General features: G+C 40.8%; 1 protein-coding gene across 1 annotated transcript in view; it reads right to left on the bottom strand.

Annotated features, from left to right (window-relative positions):
* The window catches only part of DNAH11 (dynein axonemal heavy chain 11), a 358932-nt gene that overhangs the window by 277244 nt on the left and 59434 nt on the right, over window positions 1-22254 (bottom strand). Inside the window, exons 10-18 of the mRNA XM_042919849.1 lie at window positions 19095-19232; window positions 18661-18785; window positions 17915-18110; window positions 11700-11804; window positions 10934-11326; window positions 2607-2939; window positions 2129-2383; window positions 1879-2048; window positions 1417-1639 (exon numbers count right to left, since the gene is read on the bottom strand). Of these exons, the coding sequence (XP_042775783.1) occupies window positions 1417-1639; window positions 1879-2048; window positions 2129-2383; window positions 2607-2939; window positions 10934-11326; window positions 11700-11804; window positions 17915-18110; window positions 18661-18785; window positions 19095-19232 (1938 nt within the window). The remainder of the gene's footprint in view (window positions 1-1416; window positions 1640-1878; window positions 2049-2128; window positions 2384-2606; window positions 2940-10933; window positions 11327-11699; window positions 11805-17914; window positions 18111-18660; window positions 18786-19094; window positions 19233-22254) is intronic.

Here is a 22254-nt window from a genome sequence, read left to right as displayed (position 1 = left end):
ACGAGAAAGAAAGCAGCATTCACATACTACGATGTGAATGAACCTCAAAAATATTATGCCAAGTGAAAGAAGCCAGACACAAAATACCCTGTATTGTACAATTCCATGTAGGAAGTATCTAGAAGAAGTAAACCCACAGAAACAGAAGACTGGCAAGGGCCAAGGACTGGGGGCAGAGTGCAAGGGAGAAGTCATGGGCAAAGAAGGCCAATAGGCATGGACGTCCTTTTCGGAGTGATGAAAGGGTATGGAGATGAGAGGTGGTGGTTACACAACCTTACGTTCATATTAAATGCCACGTACTTTGTAATGATAAATTTTATGTCATGCGAACGGTGAATTTCACCTCAAAAAAAGAAAAAGTGGGGGAAGTGGACACAGTACCAATGTTAAATGTAAGGGATCTGGAGAGATATTTTCCTGAAGAGGGAGCATGCTCTGAGACAAGCAGATGGGATGAACTCGTACGGTACTCAAAATCAAATCTACGTCTGGGTTCCACACTCTACTCTCTGAGCTAGAATTTAATACAAGTGTGTTTACATTAATGTGTCCACTATTCACATGTGCAAGGTGAAACCTAAGTCCATCCTGGAAGTTGGTGGATGATGCAAATATATGATCTCCAATACTCCGATATAGGCATGGGAACTGTGAGCTCTTGATTCGTGGTTTTAATTCTAACTACCACAACTTCATTCAGCACTGGGCACAGAGCAGCCACCAAGTTTTTCCAAAGGACAGAAACAGGAGGACAACACGCAACTCCTATTCAGAAAACAGTGATTTCTCCAACCAAATTGGGCTTTATTCTTTTTTAAGTGTATTTATTTTGAGAGACAGAGAGCAAGAGTGGGGGTGGGGCAGAGACAGAGGGACAGAAAAAATCTCTCTGAGAGATCAGCAGGCTCCAAGCTGTGAGGTCATAGCCTGAGCAGAAATCAAGAGTGCGACGTTTAACTGACTAAGCCAGCCAGGCGCCCCCTGTACTTTATTCTTTATTAAAGTGTCCATAATAGGCTTCCAAAGACTAGGACTCCTCTCAACGGACAGACAGCTTTCAATGAAAGAGAACTGGAATATATTTCAGGTCTTAAAGTCAAGGTAAAGTGGAACTCCAAAGAGCAACTCCGAGGCTGTTACCTAAATACCGTCCAATAAGAAGGCAGTGAAGGACAGCAGTTGAGATGGAGTATTTTGGCATGAAACACTCCTAGATTTGTGCTGGCTGGTTTTACGATTTGTGTGACTTTGAAAAATGTATTAACTCTTTTTCAGATCCCTAACCTGTAAAATACAAGCAGGGGTCTACAGTATACGTTGTTAAAGGATGGTATAAGAGAGGGGATGTAAAGAGCTTGGCTAAAGTAGGTGCTCAACTTAAGTTAATTGTGGTTATTTTACCAGTACGCTTACCTCCAGCTGAATATAGACTTGCTCAGGCATCTTCTGGCCATAGGTTTCCAAGAGTGCGATGGTTTGTTTTAGTGGTTCGAAGAGTTCATCAGTAGTTCTCTGTCGGCTTCTTACCGCCAGAAGATGCCCCATGATATCCACCAAATCATCGTGATCACCCTCACTTAAATCTCTCTGAAGTCCAGCATCTGTGTCCTTTATAAAGTCTTGTAGCTCATTCAGACTATTAAATACACAGAAATATACATGCACACAAAGACATGCAAACCCAAATTAAGCGCATTAAAACCTTTAGAAGACTTCTGATAGAATCTTATGGTCACTATTTACCTATTTAAACATCACTCGTTATCTCTGTTAAGAAACCGGCAGTTTTAATGTTCTTAAAATTTTTATCTCAATATTAGAAAGCAGTCAGCTGTTCAGAGTTGTAATTCCAAATACCAAAGCAAAGAAGGCTACCTGTCTACGACAAATCTCAAAAGATGCTCCTGAAACATCCAGCTCCATTTCTTAATAATGTTCAGCAAGCTCACTTTGAAGGGCTTCATGTCCACCCTGAACCAGCTATCAAACACTCTGAAGTCATCAAACTTGCTCATCTGAACATACAAAGCTTCATAAATGTCAATCTATAATTAGAAAAAAAAAATGACTTTAACAGTTCAGTCAAAAGCAAAGAAGTACCTTAAACACTAATGGTTTTCCTTGCCTGTTCTCTGAACTGCTGGAGAGTCGGTGGTTGTTCGGGGACTTCTTCGTTTGCATGAGCACCTGTCTCCTCAGATGACATACTGTGGCCATACAGGAGAAAATGCCTCATGAACTCGGATCGGTCATCAACCCAGAGGTAAGCATATGTGTCCAGGGTATTTCTAAAGTCCAAGACTTTGTTGATGACGTCTGCCACTCTGTTCATTATCTCCTGCCTGACTTCTGCCAGGCCTAACATATTCTCCATGTCATTCTAAAAGAGAGGAAAGCCAAGGGTTTATTAAAAGCAACCTCGCTTCATCAACTATATGCAACAGAACTTACTCACTGAAATTCTTCAATGGCAGAGCAGTTGGTACAATCAATCAAAAACCGTGTTGTCGTTTCCCAGCGTCTCATTTCCTAGTGTTCCCCATTACCTCAATTTATGTTTGAATCATTAACAAAACATAAATACCCATTTACAAAGAAAATACCTGATAATCGGCGATTTCCAGATGTGCTGCCACCCGCTTCATCTGGGCAGACATTCTGAAACTACTGCATAGCACTCCCTCCACCAGATCATAGAAGCCATCCCCAGCCTCTCGTTCTAAAGAAGGTTTAAACAGAATCTCAGGGGGCGTGAGGATCATCTGTGCTTGAAAAAACGGCACAGGTTTCAGTTGTTTTTCCATATTCATCAGAAAGAAATCTAAGTCGTGCATGATAGCTTGAAAAAAGCCTTCCACCACAATGTCATCAATGAATTCTACATAAATCTTCCACGTATCCAGAGAAGGATTTGCTCTGAAGAGCTTCCTGTTTTCCTACAAATGTAAATATTAACAGAGGAGTATAAACAACAGTGAGTACAAACATGAAAGCTTTACGTTTAAATATTTTGTTAAAAAAATATTTTGCTCCTGCACAAGTCAGGGACATTTAAATGCTAGGTTGTAGAACCTTAAGCTAAATAGTAAAAATCAAAGCAGGTTGTTGTGACATTTGTATCAGTTATAAAATACATTCAAAAGTCATTCTTTAAAGGAAAAATAATTATGAAAATTGCATCTTCAAATACGAACAAGAAATTCTTGAGTTCCGAACACATTCTGTATGTATTGGACATAGGCTCAAGTTCTTGCTCTGTCCCTAACTCCAAGGGGCCTAGGACATGGTCTTCCAGGGCCCAAGGTGTAGGTTTCCCAAACTGGCCCTTCAGAGAACACTGTTCTGGAACATCCAAGGTCACTAAGTCAGCAAAGCGCTCTGTCCTGCAGGCCTTTCTTGGAGATTCACTGTTCCACTATTATAAGTTCACTTACGTTGGTTTAACCAAAACACAAAGAACACTTTGTGCAAAGCACCTATAAGTCGCCTACGGAATAGTAACCCAGCTTGGGGAAAACAGGCTTGGTGAAGTCGAAACTCTCTTTGTGCTTCAACAATATTAAGTTCTTCTACTTCAACATCTCCCGAGTGTGAGTGATGAATAGGCAGTAGGGCATGACAGGGTCGGACACAGATATGCATCAAGACTGCTAGAGGTGGGGCATACAGTGTGGCAGACCTAAGGACACAGATTTGAAAAGATCAGGTGGGCAGCACGGCTGGTTCCAGAGACACCTTTCTGAGTGGCAAAGGTTACATAGGCATTACAGTCCAGAGAGCAGAGGCCCAACTCAGAAACGAGAGCACAGACAAAAGGAGACCCTGGAATAAGAGCTGGTTACAAGGCAGACTATACTCTTTGCTTTTTTTTGATCTTTTGCTACTGTGGATATATGATCCAGGATTCAAAGGTGTGTGTTACTTGCAAGAACCAGAAATAAAGAGGTGATAAAAATGGGCCAAGATTAGAAAGTTCTTTGAGGGATTTCTTGCCCTCAAACAAATTTAAGGGCCTCTCCTTTGAGAAATGCTATCTTGCCCATCCAGGTGGACTATTCATATCCGTATATATCTGTAGTATACGTGACCCACTACCCTGGAGTTGTGCAGTAGACATCCTGGGCAATTGTACATAGCAGTCTCGGCTCCTTTGTGTGCACTAGAAAGAAGAAATATAGATCTTAGAGCCGAAAACACAAAAATCCTTAAAGACCATCTTGTTAAGTCTCTTCGTTTTAAAGATATAAAAACAAAGACCTAAGACATACCAAGTGTCACAGGGGTAGGAAGTTAGCAACTAAGCTAGAACTAGAAACAGGACCTCTGGACTCCGGAGGGCAGGTCTTTACCAAACCTGTTTCCAAACATCACAGCCCTGCTCACACTTTGCTTTCAGACTTCTAGCCTTCAGACTGTGAAAGAATACGTTTCTGACATTACAAGCCCCCCATTTGTGGTACTCTGTTAACCCAGCCCTAGAATGCTCATACAGGCAGCAATCAAAGAAAGAAAGCCGCGACAAAGTCTGTCCGAGCAAGCTGTTATCAGTAAGGAAAATTAAAACTTAGAAACTTCAGACAAACTTGGAAGCCAAAAGAAACTTTGAAACCCATATTAATGTTTTTCTTTTTTTGCTACACTACGCTCAACACAGCATATCAAGTGCGCCACACGTCACATTTTGGTGAGCAGGTGTGTTCTCCTTCACACCCCTTCTTCACTCTGTGTTTTCATCCTCATTCGCCAGCCTCTCCTGGTTTTCCTCCTACTGTGTCATGTTCCTTTTCTGCACCTTGGGCTCGTTCTTCTTCCTCCTCCCTGTTTCCTAAGGTTCTTCTTCCTCCTCCCTGTTTCCCCACAGACCTGCCCTTGACTTACTTCTGTTCTCTAGCTACACAGCTCTTGGGGATCTCATGAGCTTAAATGTCATGGCCACCGACTTCTTTTTCACAGGCACTTCCAGTTTACAGCCCTTTCCCAAACTCCAGAACTAGTAAATCCAACTGCTGCCACAACTCCTCCTCATCTGACAGACACCTCACATTAGGGGTACCTCGGTGGCTCAGTCTGTTCGTCAACTTCAGCTCAGGTTATGATGTCACAGTTTGTGAGTTTGAGCCCCGTGTTGGGCTCTGTGCTGACAGCTCAGAGCCTGGAGCCTGCTTCAGACCCTGTGTCTCCCTCTCTCTCTGCCTCTTCCCTGCTCACACTGTCTGTCTCTCTCTCTCTCAAAAATAAAGAAACATTTTTTTAAATGTCTAAGACTGACATCTTTCCTTCTCAGCTGTCCTCTTGCTCACACAGCCTTTCCCACCTGAATGTCTGAATGGATTGCAACTTCATTTTTCCAGCTGAAGGGCATCAAACTCTTAGAATAGCCTCCTTCTTTGATGTTCCACATCCAATTCTGTTTGTTTTACCTAATTTAAAATATATGCAGAACCCAACCACTCCTAATTATCTCCATAGTCACCTCCCCGGTCCAGGTACCACCATCTGTCACCTAGATTGCTGCCACAGTAACCCACCAGGCCCTCTACCTTCCCTGTGGTCTTGTTTCAACAGGACAGCCTGACTCTGGTCTGAGCACCGTGTCTATCTATAGAGATTCCATATAACAAATGCACTCAGAAGGAAATACTGAATTTGCTCTTTGGTTCCTGTTCTTTTTTCCTTATGAAGAATGAAAAATGAACTTCCCCACATTCCCCTCACCAGAGCTGCCCCTCTGTGAGCACCACAATCCTGTACTTTGCTCTCTCCAGTCCTCTCTCCAGTCACTACAGATTAGCTGCCCATGTTCCTGTCTACAGCCAACATCCCCATGTATGTATGCAATCCCATTCCTTCCAAGACTTTCCTCAGTCATTATTTCTCCTCTCCTAGATCATTCCAATCAACTTCTATCACCCAAAAACATCAACCAGCATTAAAAATAAAATCCTCCCAGGGGTGCCTGGGTGGCTCAGTTGGTTAAGAGTCCAACTCTTGGTTTCAGCTCAGGTCATGATGTCACAGTTCGCGAGATCGAGTCCTATGTCGGGCTCTGCACTGTCGGTGGGATTCTCTGGTTGGGATTCTCTCTCTCCCTCTCCACCACTCACACTGTCTCTGTCTCTCTCAAAAATAAATAAATAAAATTAAAAAAAATATATTCCCGGGGCGCCTGGGTGGCTCAGTCGGTTAAGTGTCCAACTTCGGCTCGGGTCGCGGTCTCGCGGTCCGTGAGTTCGGGCCCTGCGTCGGGCACTGGGCTGGTGGCTCAGAGCCTGGAGCCTGCTTCTGATTCTGTGTCTCCCTCTCTGCCCCTCCCCCAGCCATGCTCTGTCTCTCTCTGTCTCAAAAATAAATAAATGTTAAAAAAAAAAATTAAAAAAAAAAAAATCTTCCCAAGGCACCTGCATGGCAGAATTGGTTAGTCATATGACTCTTGATTTCAGCTCAGGTCATGATCTCATTGTCGTGAAATTGAGCCCCAGATCAGACTCTGAGTGACAGCACGGAGCCTGCTTGGGATTATGCGCCCCCTCGCACACGCACTCTCTCTCTCTCTACCCCTCCCCCACTCACCTATTTTCTCTCTCTCTCCCTCCTCTCCCACCCTCCCTCAAAATAAATAAATAAACTTTTAAAATTCTTAATCAAAAATAAACAAAACAATGGGGCACCTGGGTGGCTTAGTCGGTTAATCAGCTGACTTCTACTCAGGTCACCATCTCGTGGTTCAGTAGTTCAAGACCCATGTTGGACTCTGTGCTGACAGCTCAGAGCCTGGAGCCTGCTTCAGATTCTGTGTCTCCCTCTCTCTCTGCCCCTCCCCCATTCACATTCTATCTCTCTCAAAAATAAACATTTTTAAAAAAACATTTTAATTTAAAAATAAGTAAATAAATAAATAAATAAATAAATAAATAAACAAAACAAAATAAAATAAAATCCTCCCCATCCCTGACACGCCCCAGGCACTGTGCAGTTTTCAGTTCCCGCCCCCTAGAGCTCCTCAATTTAGCGGATTTCTGTTCCCATTTCTCCCATTCTCGTCAGTCACTCCAATTTGGCTTCCATTCTATTCAGTTAGGTCTGTCACAGTCACCAATGGCTCCCATGGTGCAAAATCTGACTGCCAGTCTCGGCCCTCATTTTCCGGTCATAAATCAGGATGGGACAAAGTCAAAAGCTTCCTCCTTCTTGAAATCCCTTCTTGACGGGATTTCCAGGACTGCATCTCTCTTGATTTTCTGTCTACTTCACTGGCCTTCTCCGCTTCCTGTGCTGGACCTTGCCCTCCTCCCTGGCCTCAGGGATGACTTCAAGGTCAGTCCTCAGGCCTCTCTTCTATCTACAATTAATCCCTACCTGAACCCAGGTAAGTCTGTGGCTTCCCATATAACATACATGCTCCTGGCTCTCAGCTCTGTGTCACTGGCCTAGACTTCTAACCCCAAAGTTCAGACTCGACTGCAGTGCCAGCCTACGCAAAATATCCCCTTGAGCGTGCCTCTCTCACTAACATGGCCCAAACCAAAGCCTCTCTCTTCATGCAAAATCCACTCTCTCACAGTCTTCCCTATATCACTAAAGGGAAACTCCAATTTTCCAGTTGCTCAGACCAAAAAATATCAACTCATCCTTGACATCGCTCTCTCCTGACTGACCACAGCAAATCTTGTTGGTTCTACCTTCAACATACATCCAGCATGACTGCTTCTATCACTACTGTTCTGACCCAAGCCATTGTCGCCTGAATTATTAAACTAATCTCCTAATGGTCTCTCTACCTCCTACCACCTCCTTGCTCCCCAACCTCTGATTTACAGTCAACAGGCCAAGCCTTGGAACAGAGAGTCTCTGCTGCCATTTCACCTCCCAGTACAAACCAAATTTCTCATAATGGCCTGTCCATCCCCTATGATGGATCCTTAGTCCCTTCTAAGCTTTTATCAGCTACCACTATTCCCCTTATGAATTCTGCTTCAGGCATGCTGGCTCTCTAACTGATCCTGGGACAGGCCAGGATCTTTCCTCAAACTTCTGTACTTTTGCTACCTACAGCATCCTTCTCCTGATATCTACATGGCTCATTCTCTTTCCCTTCTGGTTCAATGCAGAACTGCTACCTTATTAAGAAAGTGTTTCAAACCGTTTCGTATAAAATACCCCCCCCCATCCAAATCAGCAAGGTAGAACTCAAACTTTCACTACTCACAGATGACATGATACTCTATGTAGAAAACCCAAAAGCCTCCATTGAAAAACTGCTAGAAGCAGTACATGAATTTAGCAAAGTCACAGGATATAAAATCAATGTGAAGAAATCTGTCACATTTCTATACACCGCTAGCAAAGCAGCAGAAAAAGAAATCAAGGAACCGATCCAATTTGCAATTGCACCTAAAACGGTAAGATACCTAGGAATAAACCTAACTAAAGAGGTAAAAGATTTGTACTCCAAAAACTATAGAATGCTTATGAAAAAACCTGAATAGGACACAAAAAAATGAAAAAGCCTTCCATGCTCATGGATTAGAAGAAAAAACATTGTTAAGATGTCTATACTACCCAGAGCAATCTACACATTTAATGCAATCCCTGTGAATATATTACCAACATTGTTCAGAGCTAGAACAAACAATCCTAAAATTTATATGGAACCACAAAAGACCCTGAATAGCCAAGGCAATCCTAAAAAAGAAAAACACAACTGGAGGTATCACAATCCTGTATTTCAAGCTATATTACAAAGCTATAATATATGTACTATATAGTATGGGCACAAAAACAGACACATAGATCAATGGAACAGAATAGAAAATCCAAAAATGGACTCCTAACTATATGATCAACTCATCTTCAACAAAGCAGGAAAGAGTAGTCAGTGGAAAAAAGACAGTCGTCAACAAATGGTGTTGGGAAAACCGGATGGCTACAGGCAGAAGAATGAAACCGGACCACTTTCTTACACCATACATACAAAAAGAAATTCAAAATGGATGAAAGATCTAAATGTCCAACAGAAAACCATCAAAATCCTAGAGGAGAGCACAAGCAGCAACCTCTTTGACCTTGGCCACAGCAACTTCTTACTAGACATGTTGCCAATGGGAAACAAAAGTAAAAATAAACTACTGGGACTTCATCTAGATAAAAAGCTTCTGCAAAGTAAAGTAAAAAATCAACAAAACTAAAAGGCAGCCTATGGAATGGGAGAAGATATTTGCAAATCATCTATCTGTTAAAAGGTTAATAACCAAAATATAGAACTTATCAAACAGAACACCCAAAAAAACAACCCAGTTAAGAAATGGGCAGAAGGCATGAATAGACACTTTCCCAAAGAAGACATCCAGACAGCCAACACATGAAAAGATGTTAAACATCATTCATCATCAGGGAAATACAAATCAAAACCATGAGATACCACCTCATACCCGTTAGAATGGCTAAAATTAACAACACAACAAACAACAGGTGTTGGTGAGGATGTGGGAAAGGGGCATCCTCTTGTACTGCTGGTGGGAATGCAAACTGATGCAGCCACTCTGGAAAACTTTGTGGAGGTTCCTCAAGAAACTAAAACTAGAACTATCCTACAATTCAGCAATTGCACTATTAGGTATTTATCCAAAGGAGACAAAAATACAGATTCAAAGGGGTACATGCACTCCAATGTTTATAGCAGCATTATCAACAAAAGCTAAACTATGGAGAGAGCCCCAATGTTCATCTGATGATGGATAAATAAAATGTGATACACACACATGAACACACACACACACACACACACAATGGAATATTAGCAATCAAAAAGAATGAAATCTTGCCATTTGCAATGATGTGGATGGAACTAGAATGTATCATGCTAAGTGAAATAAATCAGAGAAAGACAAATACCGTATGATTTCACTCATATGTAAAATTTAAGAAACAAAACAGATGAACATATGGAAAACGGGGGGAATAAAAAGACCAGGGGAGGAAACAAATCACAAAAGACTTAATGATAGAGAATAGACTGAGGGTTGACAGAGGGAGGAGGGTGGAAATCGGACTAGATGGGTGATGGGTATTAAGGAGGGCACTTGTTGTAATGAGCAATGGTTGTTGAACATAGGTGATGAATCACTGAATCCTATTCTGTAATCAATATCGCACTGAATGTTAACTAGAATTTTTTTTCTCATTATATGAAATTTATTGTCAAATTGGTTTCCATACAACACCCAGTGCTCATCCCAAAAGGTGCCCTCCTCAATACCCATCACCCACCCTCCCCTTCCTCCCACCCCCCACCAACCCTTATCTAACTAGAATTTTAAAAAGTACACCTTCCCTACCAGTGATTCCGTATCCTACCTGCTCTATTTTTTACCATTTATCCTATGACCAATTGACTTATTCTGTTTTTGTTATTGTCTCTATTTTCCAACTAGAATATAAGGTCCAACAGATAAGGGACTTTTTGCTTGATTACTTTTATTTTTCTGCCTTGTTCTATTTTATTTTATTTTCTCTTAAATTGACAACTCTAGAATAGTTTTAAAAATTCAAATACTTGTTAAAAAAAAAAAAAAGAGTGACTACTATCACCACCCTTAGAAGGTTGAGAGGGTGGCAGGAGATGACGCAGACAAGATGGCTGACACAGACAGGCACCCCACCAACAATGCTAGTTATTGACAGCTGCCAGAAGAGCATGTAGCTATGACAAACACAAGGATCCCCTCTCTAGCCTTTGTGTTTCATGAAAATATCTCACATTCCAATAGGCGAGCAAGACAAATTTCTCCATTTTAAATGCTTAACAAAACCACACATAAAGCTCTCTCAACCCTAATAAAACAATCCTACATTATAAGGTTGTGTAGGTCTGCTGCCTTCTCAGCTAATTGAAAAGCTCTTCAATCTATTTCAAAACCTTAAAAGCAATTACCTCCACCAAGTTATGTATCTTGCAGCCATCTTCCTGAATTCGCTTGTACTTTTTAGAGAACAAATCACTCTTGTCCTCCAAGGTAAAGACAGCCTCCCTTCGATGCTCCCTCCTGGGCAGAAGCGTACACTCGGCCCACGCCTTCATGGTTTGCTGGATCGCTTTAACATTGCTCCGCGCATGCTCAACTCTGTGTGCCAATTCCGCCGTCGCTGTGTGCACCCTCTCAATGTATCCCCAGCAGTCATCCTGCCACGTCAGCGACGTCGCGGCTGCCTGTAGTTGCTCATCCACGGCCCTCAGCTCCTCTTCAACCAGAGGGTATTCCACTTCCAGAAGAGTCTGCTTCAGCTTATTATATCCTTGCACAAGAAGTTCAAGATTTCCAATGTACTGAGCAAAGGAAATCCCCAAACAAAAAGGGCCAAATATGTTATAGCTATGTATCTTAAAGGCATCAAAGTACTATTGGTCTACATGTTAATAATTACAAATCAAGACACTTGTTCTTGTGTTCAGAGGTGCATAGGTGGCTCGGTTGGCTGAGCATCTGACTCCCGATTTTGGCTCAAGTCATGATCCCAGGGTCATGGGATCAAGCTTTGCATCGGGCCCCATGATGAATGTGGAGTCTATTTACGATTCTCTTTCTCCCTCCACCCCTCTGCCCAGCTCACGCTCACTCTCCCTCTCTCAAAAAAATAAAAAAAGAAAAACACAAGTAAAAAAAATATTTCTGTTCAAAAAATACCCTAAAAACACTAACCTTTAAAATAGTGTTTCTTTTTTTGAAGATGGCTAAAGCTGAATCTGGTATGTTGGATTTCTTCAACATCAAAAGGTATTTCACTTCTCTCAATACAGCCACTAGCTTTTAAAAGAAAATCAAGGATCATTATGTATTTTAAGAAGAGCATTCTCTTTCAACACACATTAAAATCCCAACACTTAAAATTTCATCCAATGGTTACAATACTCTCAAACTGTCAAGGCTTAACTGACTGAGGCTGCTGTTTCACATGCTTTTTAAGCATACGCGTAACAATCATACATTCCTTATGATGTGGAAATATAAATAATAAAGGTATCTGTCACTGGTTATGGCCCACAGTCAGGGAAAGAATTTAAGCAAAAGACAGCAACATGTGCACATGGACAGGTGAAACTGAAGGCCATAAACGGACCTCAATGTTTTCCCAGTACCTTCTTCCTGTTACAATGTTTGTTTTGAAAACATAAATGTGTTCCAATGTGATTGATACACTAGCAAAGTGAGGATGCCACCTATTTTGTCTATGCTTATCTGCAATTTCATTAGCAAGAAACACCAGGTAAAAGTAAAAACCGCACCCAACTCAACTGGAAAGCTTAGAAATAGGCACGGAGCACCTGGGTGGCTCAGTTGGTTGAGTGTCTATTTCAGCTTGGGTTATGATCCCAGGATCATAGGAGTGAGCCGCGTCCGCCCCCCAATGAGTGTGGAACCTGCTTGGAATTCTGTCTCTCTGCCCCTCATGCTCTCCAATAAAAATTTTAAAAATTAGGGGCGCCTGGATGGCTCAGTCAGTTAAGCACCCAGCTTCGGCTCAGGTTATGACCTCACGACTCGGCTCGTGAGTTCAAGCCCTCGTCAGCCTCTGAGCCAACAGCTCAGAGCCTGGGGCCCGCTTCAGATTCTGTGTCTCCCTCTCTCTCTGCCCCTCCCCTGCTCACACTCTTATTCTCTCACAAAAATAAACATTAAAAAAACCTTTTTAATTAAAAAAAAATCATTTAGAAATACACAAAATGCTCATATGTAAACAGCCACCAAGGGCTTCAGTTCATTCACGCATGAGGAGCCACGCCCACTCACCTGCAGGGGTGGGAGGGGGGTACAACTTTCTGCCTGGTATCAGAGAACTCTCCTTCCGTCACTTCACAGTAACACATGAACTGCAACCTTTCCAACACCTACTTCCACGAGCAAACTTCAGGTCTTTGTCAAGGGAAAGTCATATTTACTGTGGTAGCTATATATTATTTATGTAGCCATTTAAAATGTATAAAATAATGCTGTTTTTCCTACATTCCTGTTTTTTTACATTTTTATTTAAATTCATTAGTTAACACACAGTGTGATATTAGTTTCAGGTGTACAATACAGTGAGTCAACATTTCTGTACAACACTCAGTGCTCATCACATTAAGTGCACTCCTTCATCCCCATCACCTACCTCACCCATGCCTCCACCCACCTTCCCTCTGATAACCATCAGTTTGTTCTCTCTAGTTAAGAGTCTGTTTCTTGGTTTGCCTCTTTCTTTTTTTCCTTTTTTTTTTTTTTTTTTTTTAAATTGCATCCAAGTTGGTTAACATACAGTGTAATTCCGGAATAGAATTTACTGATTCGTCACTCATATATAACACCCAGTACTCATCCCAACAAGCGTCCTCCTTAATGTCCCTTACCCATTTAGCCTACCCCCTCACCCACCTTGCCTCCAGTAACGCTCAGTTTGTTCTCTGGATTTAAGAATCTCTTATGGTTTGTTTTTATATTATTTTTGCTTCCCTTCCCTTATGTTCATCTGTCTTGTATCTTAAATTTCACATATGAGTGAAGTCATATGATAGTTGTCTTTCTCTGACTTACTTCACTTAGCATAATACACTCTAGGTTCCATCCATGTTGTTGCAAATGGCAAAATTTCATCCTTTTTGATTACCGAGAAATATTACACACACACACAATCTTCTTTATCTTCTTTATCCATTCATCAGTCGATGGACATTTGGGCTCTTTCCGGACTTAGGCTATTGTCAATAGCACTGCTATAAAAACTGGGGTGCATGTGCCCCTTCGAAACATCCCACCTGTAACCCTTGGATAAATACCTAGTAGTGTAATTACTGGGTCATAGGGTAGTTCTATTTTTAATTTTTTGAGGAACCCCCAACTGTTCTCCAGAGTGGCTGTACCAGTTTGCATTCCCACCAGCAGTGCAAAAGAGATCCTCTTTCTCTGCATCCTCACCAATATCTGCTGTTTCCTGAGTTGTTCACTTTAGCCATTCTGACAGGTGTGAGGTGGTATCTCATTGTGGTTTTGATTTGTTATTTCTCTGATGATGAGTGATGTTGAGCATCTTTTCATGTGTCAGCCATCTATGTGTTTTCTTTGGAAAAGTGTCTTTTGCCAATTGCTTCACTGAATTATTTTTGGGTGTTGAATTTAATCAGTTCTTTACAGATTTTGGATACTAACCCTTTATCTGATAGGTTATTTGCAGATATCTTCTCCCATTCCATCAGCTGTCTTTTAGTTTTGCTGATAGTTTCCTTCACCGTGAAGAAGCTTTTTATCTTGATGAGGTCCCAATAGTTCATTTTTCTTCTGTTTCTTTGCCTATGGAGACATGTCTAGTAAGAAGTTGCTGCGGCCAGGGTCAAAGAATTTCTTGCCTGTTATCTCTTCTAAGATTTTAATAGCTTTCTAATATTTAGTTCTTTCATCCATTTTGAGTTTATTTTTGCATATGGTGTAAGAAAGTGGTCCAGGTTCATTCTCCTGCATGTCGCTGTCCAGTTTTCCCAGCACCACTTGCTGAAGAGACTGTCTTTATTCCATTGGATACTCTTTGCCGCTTTGTCAAAGATGAGTTGGCCATACCTTTGTGGGTTCATTTCTGGCTTCTCTCTTCTGTTCAACTGATCTATGTATCTGTTATGCCAGTACCATACTGTCTTGATGATTACAGCTTTGTAATACAGCTTAAAGACTGGAATTGTGATGCCTCCTGCTCTGGTTTTCTTTTTCAGGATTGCTTTGGCTATTCGGAGTCTTTTCTGGTTCCATACAAATTTGAGGATTATTTTTTCTAGCTCTGTGAAGAATGCTAGTGTTATTTTGATAGGTATTGCATTGAGTATGTAGAGTGCTTTGGACAGTATTGACATTTTAACAATATATGTTCTTCCTATCCAGGAGCATGGAATGTTTTTCCTTTTTTTTTTTTTTTGGAAATCTTCAATTTCTTTTATTAACTTTCTATAGTTTTCAGTGTACAGATCTTATACCTCTCTGATTAGGTTTATTCCCAGGTATTATGGGTTTTGGTGCAATTGTAAACGGGATCAATTCCTTGATTTCTCTTTCTGCTACTTCATTACTGGTGTATAGAAATGCAACCAACTTCTATACACTGATTTCATATCCTGTGACTGAATCCTGTGCTGAATTCATGGATCAGTTCTAGCAGTTTGGGGTGGATCTTTTGTTTTTCACATAGAGTATCATGTTGTCTTCGAAAAGTGCAAGTTTGACTTCCTTCTTGCTGACTTGGATGCCTTTTTTTTGTGTGTTGTCTGATTACTGAGGTTAGGACTTCCAACACTATGTTGAATAACAGTGGTGAGAGGGGAAATCCTTGTTTTCCTGACCTTAGGGGGAAAGCTATTTCCCCATTGAGGATGATGTTAGCAGTGGGTTTTTCATATATGGCTTTTATGATCTTGAGGTACTACATTCCTGTTTCTTTAATGTATTGCTTACAGTTGTTTTAGGTTTATTTACTTATTTTGAAAGAGCAAGTGAGGGAGGGACAGAGAGAGAGGCGGAGAAAGAACTTCAAGAAGCCTCCACACTATGCACAGACCCCTACATGGGGCTGGATCTCATTACCATGAGATCATGAACTGAGCTGATAACATCAGTCAGACACTTAATCATCCAAGCCACCCAAGCACCCCTTGCTTACAGCTTTTAAAGTATGACAGCCCTAACCCCATTTTCCCCATAAGCCCAGTACTTTTTACAGTGCAATCTTTCCTAGTGCAGTGATTTTTAGGAAGGCATATGTCATGTTGTAGCAGAAATGACTACACCTCTAAATCACAGGCTCTGAGGAAAAGACTGCACAACACGTTTTGAAGGTAGACCAGTTGACTCCCTTAGATTGTTACACCACAGGTTAACTATTAACATATAGTCTGTGTTTTTATCATCCCTTCAGGTATAAACACAGGAATTATCCCTGGAACTTCTCACGAATTTAGTTTCTGTAAGCTGGTTTTATGAAATTAGGGATAAAAGAAACCCTCAGTTCTCCAGGTCATGTATTTATACATGTATGTGCTAAGGTTTGTAAACATAACTAAGTGATGCTGTTCTCTGTACTATTTCAGGGCAACAGATCAGAATTTGGGTGCAGATTATGACAATCAAATCCAATGAGGCCCATTTCCTACCTAGGTATACAATACAACTGACATGAAAGGGAAATCACTAAAAAACAGTATATAATCTTCACTATCTAAAAAATTAGCCAAATTTTGACTAATTTTTTTGTAAAAGCAACTCACAAATAGATATTTTTATATGTTTGCCCTTTCCTGTAAAGCACATTCTTTTAGGTAAATAGAAAAGTTTAGGAGTGCCTCAATGGCTCAGTTGGGTAAATAGCCAAATCTTGATTTTGGCTCAGATCATGATCTTACGGTTCATGAAATGAAGCCCTGCATGGGGCTCACACTGACAGCACAGAGTCTGCTTAGGATTCTCTCCCCCCCCCTCTCTCTCTCTCTCTCTCTCTCTCTCAAAATACATAAACATTAAGAAAAAGCTTATTTTGTGTCTCCTGCCAAGCTCTCAAAGTTGGAAATAAGTTAAAATACATATATGCCTACATATATATCATTTAGCAAATATATGCACAGAGAGTACATTCTATATAAATATAAGCAAACCATAGGTAATTTCTATTAAACTTCCTGTGTTTTCATTATTACATTCTTATCAATTACATAACATGTAATGAAGTTTTGAGAAAATAAACTTCCTCAGAGAATTTATGAAATTTCTTTTTGTTATGTGGTTTATCATAAAATAAAAATGATCTCTTCAATAAAGGTAAATTTCATCCTGGATACTACTTAGCTGTTCATTTTTTTTTTAATTTTTTTTAATCTTTATTTTTGAGAGAGAGAGAGAGAGAGAGAGAGAGAGAGAGAGAGAGAATGAGAATGTGAGCAGGGGAGGGGCAGAGACAGAGGGAGACACAGAATCCAAAGCAGTCTCCAGGCTCCGAGCTGTCAGCACAAACCCTAACCCGACGCTCGAACTCATGAACCGCGAGGTCATGACCTGAGCCAAAGTCGGATGCTCAACCGACTGAGCCACCCACGCGCCCCTTAACTGTTCATACTATTTGGGGCATTTATATGTTGTTTTGTGTTTTTCTGAAAACTATTTTATAAGAATTACTAATTTAACATATTAGAGTTTATTGTCCCTTTGAAAGATATTATGACAAATCATTTACCATTATCCACCCAAAGGATTAAAAAAGGTCTCTCATTCCATACATTTTGTCGACTCCCCAAACCTTAACTTCTGTGATAAAATTTTAGTGAACCAAAAGCAAATAAAATTCAAGCCAGAAAACTGATAAAGACTATAATTACATTCAATTGAGCTAACATTAGCTATTACCACACGTCAGACACTATGCTGGAATCAAAAAACACAAAGGTAAAATGGATGGACCCCACTCTCAACTCATTATTCAGTGAAGGTAGAAGTGGCAATTACAAGGCAAAATAAACAGTAATTAATACAGCATTTGGGAAACCAACCTCTAAAACTACAACCTATTAAAAGTTGTTTTCAGGGGGCACCTGAGTGGCTCAGTTAGCTGAGCGTCCAAATTCAACTCACGTCATGATCTTGCGGTTTGTGGGTTTGAGCCTCGCTGTGGGCTGGCTGCTGTCAGAGTGAAGCCCAGTTCAGATCCTCTGTCCCCCTTTCTCTCTACCCCTCCTCCACTGGTGCTCTCTCTTCTCTCAAAAATAAGTTGTTGTTGTTTTTTTTTAAGATTTCAGTTATATTCCTAGTGGCACTGACAGTCTCCCAAAATTAAATATAAATGACTGGAAGCATCAGAGATTTACTTGTAATAAAAATGCCATCTATGAAACAACTTAAAAACATCAAACCCCTACCTTTGGGTCAAAGTTGACACTGAGAAGACCAGTTATGGCACTGAATTTAACCAAGGGTTGATTCAAATTGAATTCACAGATTTCATCAACGTTACTTTTCCATTCATCATAGATAGAATTTTCAAATTGGTCTAGCAAAGTTGTCATTTCAGTATACTTCTGATAAACTAGGGCATCATCAGGACTTTCCAAGAATCTGTAGGAATACGATTTTTCTACATATTAGATTTCAGCTTGACTACTTGACAGTAAAATATAAAATAGACAGTATGATAAAATGTACTATAAAAACAGGAATAGAAACAATAGATGCCAAATAATGGTTATGAATTGTCTTTGCCTTAAAAGACAGTTATCAAATTAATGGAACTCCCAAGATGTAACTGAATGTCAACAGCAGAAAGTTACCAATTCCTACAAAGAAAAGAGGCAGGTACAGAAAATCTGCAAAATAAAAGGAGTGCTAGTTGCTGAAGAAAAGTAACAAAAAGCTACCAACGTATTGTCAGTGAAAACGAAAAGTGAAAAGAAATTATGTATGGACCTAAAGAGATGAGGTTTTAAGAGCCCCATTGAATGTATTTTAAAATCATGAGGATGAATCCTTCTCAACGAACTGAGCCAAGTAAGAGTTAAATATAAGGGCAAAGACTCTGTAAGTGCTAAAATGAACAGCTCGCTGACCTCCATAAAAATTGCTTGTCTCATTAGGATGGTTTTACCATGAAATAAGCCTAATAACTTACAAATACCGGAGAGATGCAAAATTGGACCAAAATGTTTGAAGTCGTTCAAGGACCTCTTTAGCCCATTTGATGTTGCCTGAGGTAAAAGGCATATTCCTGTGGAGAACTACATTTCCACGTTCAATCTGCAAATTGATATTTTGGTGAAGAGGAAGAAAGGAAATATGTAATCAGAGTGCATTCCAACCTTGTAAGCAATTGTTCATTTTGGTAGTTTTACAGTACAAATACACAAAACGTATGTGTTAAGAACTTGAGTAGTAGGGTTATGGTCCTAAGCCAAGTTCATCTGCATAAAGAAACCAATTAAATAAAGGCATAAAAGGCTTAGGGCCCACATCTACTCTTTAGGTATCATTAAATCAAGTCCCAACTGATGGTCATTACCCACAAAAATGATGCTGTGGATGTGCTCAACTTCACCCCCTACTTACCTGCTTCACGTGTTCATTATACAACTGCTTACACATATCCAACTCCGAGTCAAACATGAGCACTAGTGTGCTATAATGTGGGCTGAAGATTTCCATGACAACCGGTTTCTCTAGAAAATTCCCAAATACGGTCAAAAGCTGTGAAAAATCAAAGTTACAAGGTTAGGAACTGTGGGTTTTTAATACAAATACTCCATTATTTCTCCCCCATTAAACCTCCGATATGACTAGAGATAAAACAAAATTCTAGAACCCTAAGAGAATCCTGAAGTACCTCCAAACTGAAAACATTTGTCCAATAAAGCAAATACTAAATGTAAAGCAATTTCCCTGCCTCAGCAGAAAATGAGAGGAGTCAGAAATTAACTACTGCCTATCAGCAGTCTCTGCTCGCAGATAACACTACTTCCGCCTGCTGGGCACCAGGAAATGTTTTAGAAGAGACTGTGCAGATATGAAAAACAGAAGTAAAACGTGTGCCTCTCTATTTGTTCTCCCCTCCTACATGTAGGCTCTTTCGATATAAGAATATCCATATGGAGGCCCTCCAGGTCACACCTTTAGTAATTATGCCAGGGGCACCCGAGTGGCTCAGCTGGTTATGCGTCCAACTCTTATTTCAGCTCAGATCATGATCTCACAGTTTTGTGAGTTCGTGGCCCTAATCGTGCTGAGCTGGCAGTGCTGAGCCTGCTGGGGATTCTGTCTCCTCCCCACTCAAGCTGTTTCTGTTTCTGTCAAAATAAATACACTTCATGATAATAATAGTCATAATAAATTATACCGAATGTACCAGTTACTGTGATTGTCCTGCGCATGGCAGCCATGTTGCCTGCCACACCACCCAGCGACCCCCGACGCGGTGGCCTCGGGCAGTAGTGGTGACCTGCTCCAAGGGCAACTATCCCGCAAGCAGCTATCTCCTTTGACAGGAATGTCCTACCTCAAACTAATGCCTTGAACTCATCACATTCTCTCCTCCTCCGGAAAAGAATTGGGGCACAGCAGATTGAAGTCACCGTGGCAAAATTAGGAGTGAACAAAAACTATCAGCAAGGGGAGGAAACCAATAAATAGGGAGACAGAAGAAAAAGAAGTGGACTGGAACAGGATCACATCACCGGCAAGCAGGACAGTAAAGGTCCTTCAGCTCTCCTCGCTCAGTCCATGCTCCCCACCCAAATCCAAATGAACTTTCACCACCAGTTTCCACAAGGCTTAGCTATCTGAGGAGCCTGACCTTGGATCTCCACTAGCCTCCTGCCTTGTCTTCTGCCCCACGTGGATCCTCCTGCGTGCCGGCGTCACACAGCTTTCCTTGCAAGCAAAACGATGTAATTAAAATGCACACTGTCACATAAGATGTGTTTAAATAATGCTTGCGAGGTGCCACGTACTGTATTTTAAGGGCCTTACAATGCTGTTGTCACATCTTTCAGATAAGAAAACGGAGTCGTGGAGAGGGAGTCATTTCCCCAAATTCTCACAGCTAGTGGCAGGGCTGCTGTTGGACGCTGGGCAGTCTGGCACCGGGGCCGGGGCTTCCCGGTGCGGGCCCTAAACAGCCAAAGGGTCATTTAAAATTATTTTGTCACTTGCTTACTCTGTGTGGGTTTCATCAAATGTCAGTTACTAGACCTGTTATATAGATATTTCTTTAAAAGAAGATACCTCCTCAAAGTCAGTAAACACCATCAAGATGGCAGAAAACCATACACCAACGTCTATGCCTTCTTAAGGTGTCCCTCAAAATTTATTTTCTTTACGGGCGTCTGGGTGGCTCAGTGGGTAAGCGTCCAACTTTGGCTCAGGTCATGATCTCACAGTGGGTGAGCTCGAGCCCCGCATCGGGCTCTGTGCTCACAGCTCAGAGCCTGGAGCCTGGTTCAGATTCTGTGTCTCCCTCTCTCTCTGCTCCTCCCTCACTCATGCTCTGTCTCTGTCTCAAAAATAAACAAAACATTTAAAAAACTATTTTTGTTTTCTTTAAACAACAACTGTTGTTGAGGATGTGGAAAAAAAAAAAAAAAGCAACGCTGATGCACCGTTGGTGGGAATGCAAACTGGTGCAGCCACTGTGGAAAACAGTATGGAGTTTCCTCACAAAATTAAAAATAGAATTACCATATGATCCAGTAATTGCACTACTGGGTATTTACCCAAATACAAAACACTAATTTGAAAAGATATATACACTGCTATGTTACTGTAGCATTATTTACAAAAGCAAAATATGGAAGCAACCCAAGTGTCTATCAATAAATGAATGGGTAGAAAAGACGTGGTATATGTACAACAGAATATGAGCCATAAAAAAATAATAAAATCTTGCCACTTGTAATAGCATAGATGGATCTAGAGGGCATAATGCTAAGTGAGAGAAATCACTCAGAAGAAGACAAATAACCTATGATATCATGTATGTGAAATTTAACGAAGAAAAAAAAGACAAGAGAAGAAGACTCAAAAACAGAGAACTGGTGGTTAGCAGAGGGGATGTGGGATGGATGATGGATGAAACAGGTGAGGGGTGTTAAGAGAACACATAGGATGAACATTAAGTAATGTACAGGATTGGGGTTTTTAATTGTTTTCTTTGTTTGTTTGAGAGAGAAAGGGTGTGAGCAAGCCTGAGTGGGAGAGGGGCAGACAGAGAGGGAGAATCTCAAGCAGGCTCCTGCCCAGTGCAGAGCCCGATTCAGGGCTCACTCTCACAACCAGGAGATCATGACCTGAGCGAAATCAAAAACTGGATGCTTAACCAATGGAGCTGAAGTAATGTAATGTACAGAAATGTTGAATCACTGTATTGTACACCTGAAACTAATTTAACACTGTATGTTAATTACACTGGAATTAAAGCAAAATAATGGGGGGGGGGGAAAACCTGTTCTTTAAAAACAGCTTTCCTGTTAACATTTTCTGAATATTTACATAAACCACATTCACTGGGGGAAAAACAGCAACAACAACAACAAAAAATTGTACGAAGTAAAAAGTAGATTTAACTGTATCTTAGAGGTCAGTTTAGAGACATTAGGCTGTTTTTCCTCTGGTAATATCAATTATAACACTATAGAAACTGCTAAACATTTTTAAACCTGCTTGATTAGCAGCTACCTAGCAAAATGCAAATAAACGTTCTCCTTGCAACCACTAT

The sequence above is a fragment of the Panthera leo genome, chromosome A2 (assembly GCF_018350215.1).
Source record: "Panthera leo isolate Ple1 chromosome A2, P.leo_Ple1_pat1.1, whole genome shotgun sequence".
Classification (NCBI taxonomy): Eukaryota; Metazoa; Chordata; class Mammalia; order Carnivora; family Felidae; genus Panthera; species Panthera leo.
The sequence above is the reverse complement of the archived record's forward strand: the minus strand, read 5'-3'. Positions and strand labels throughout refer to the sequence as shown.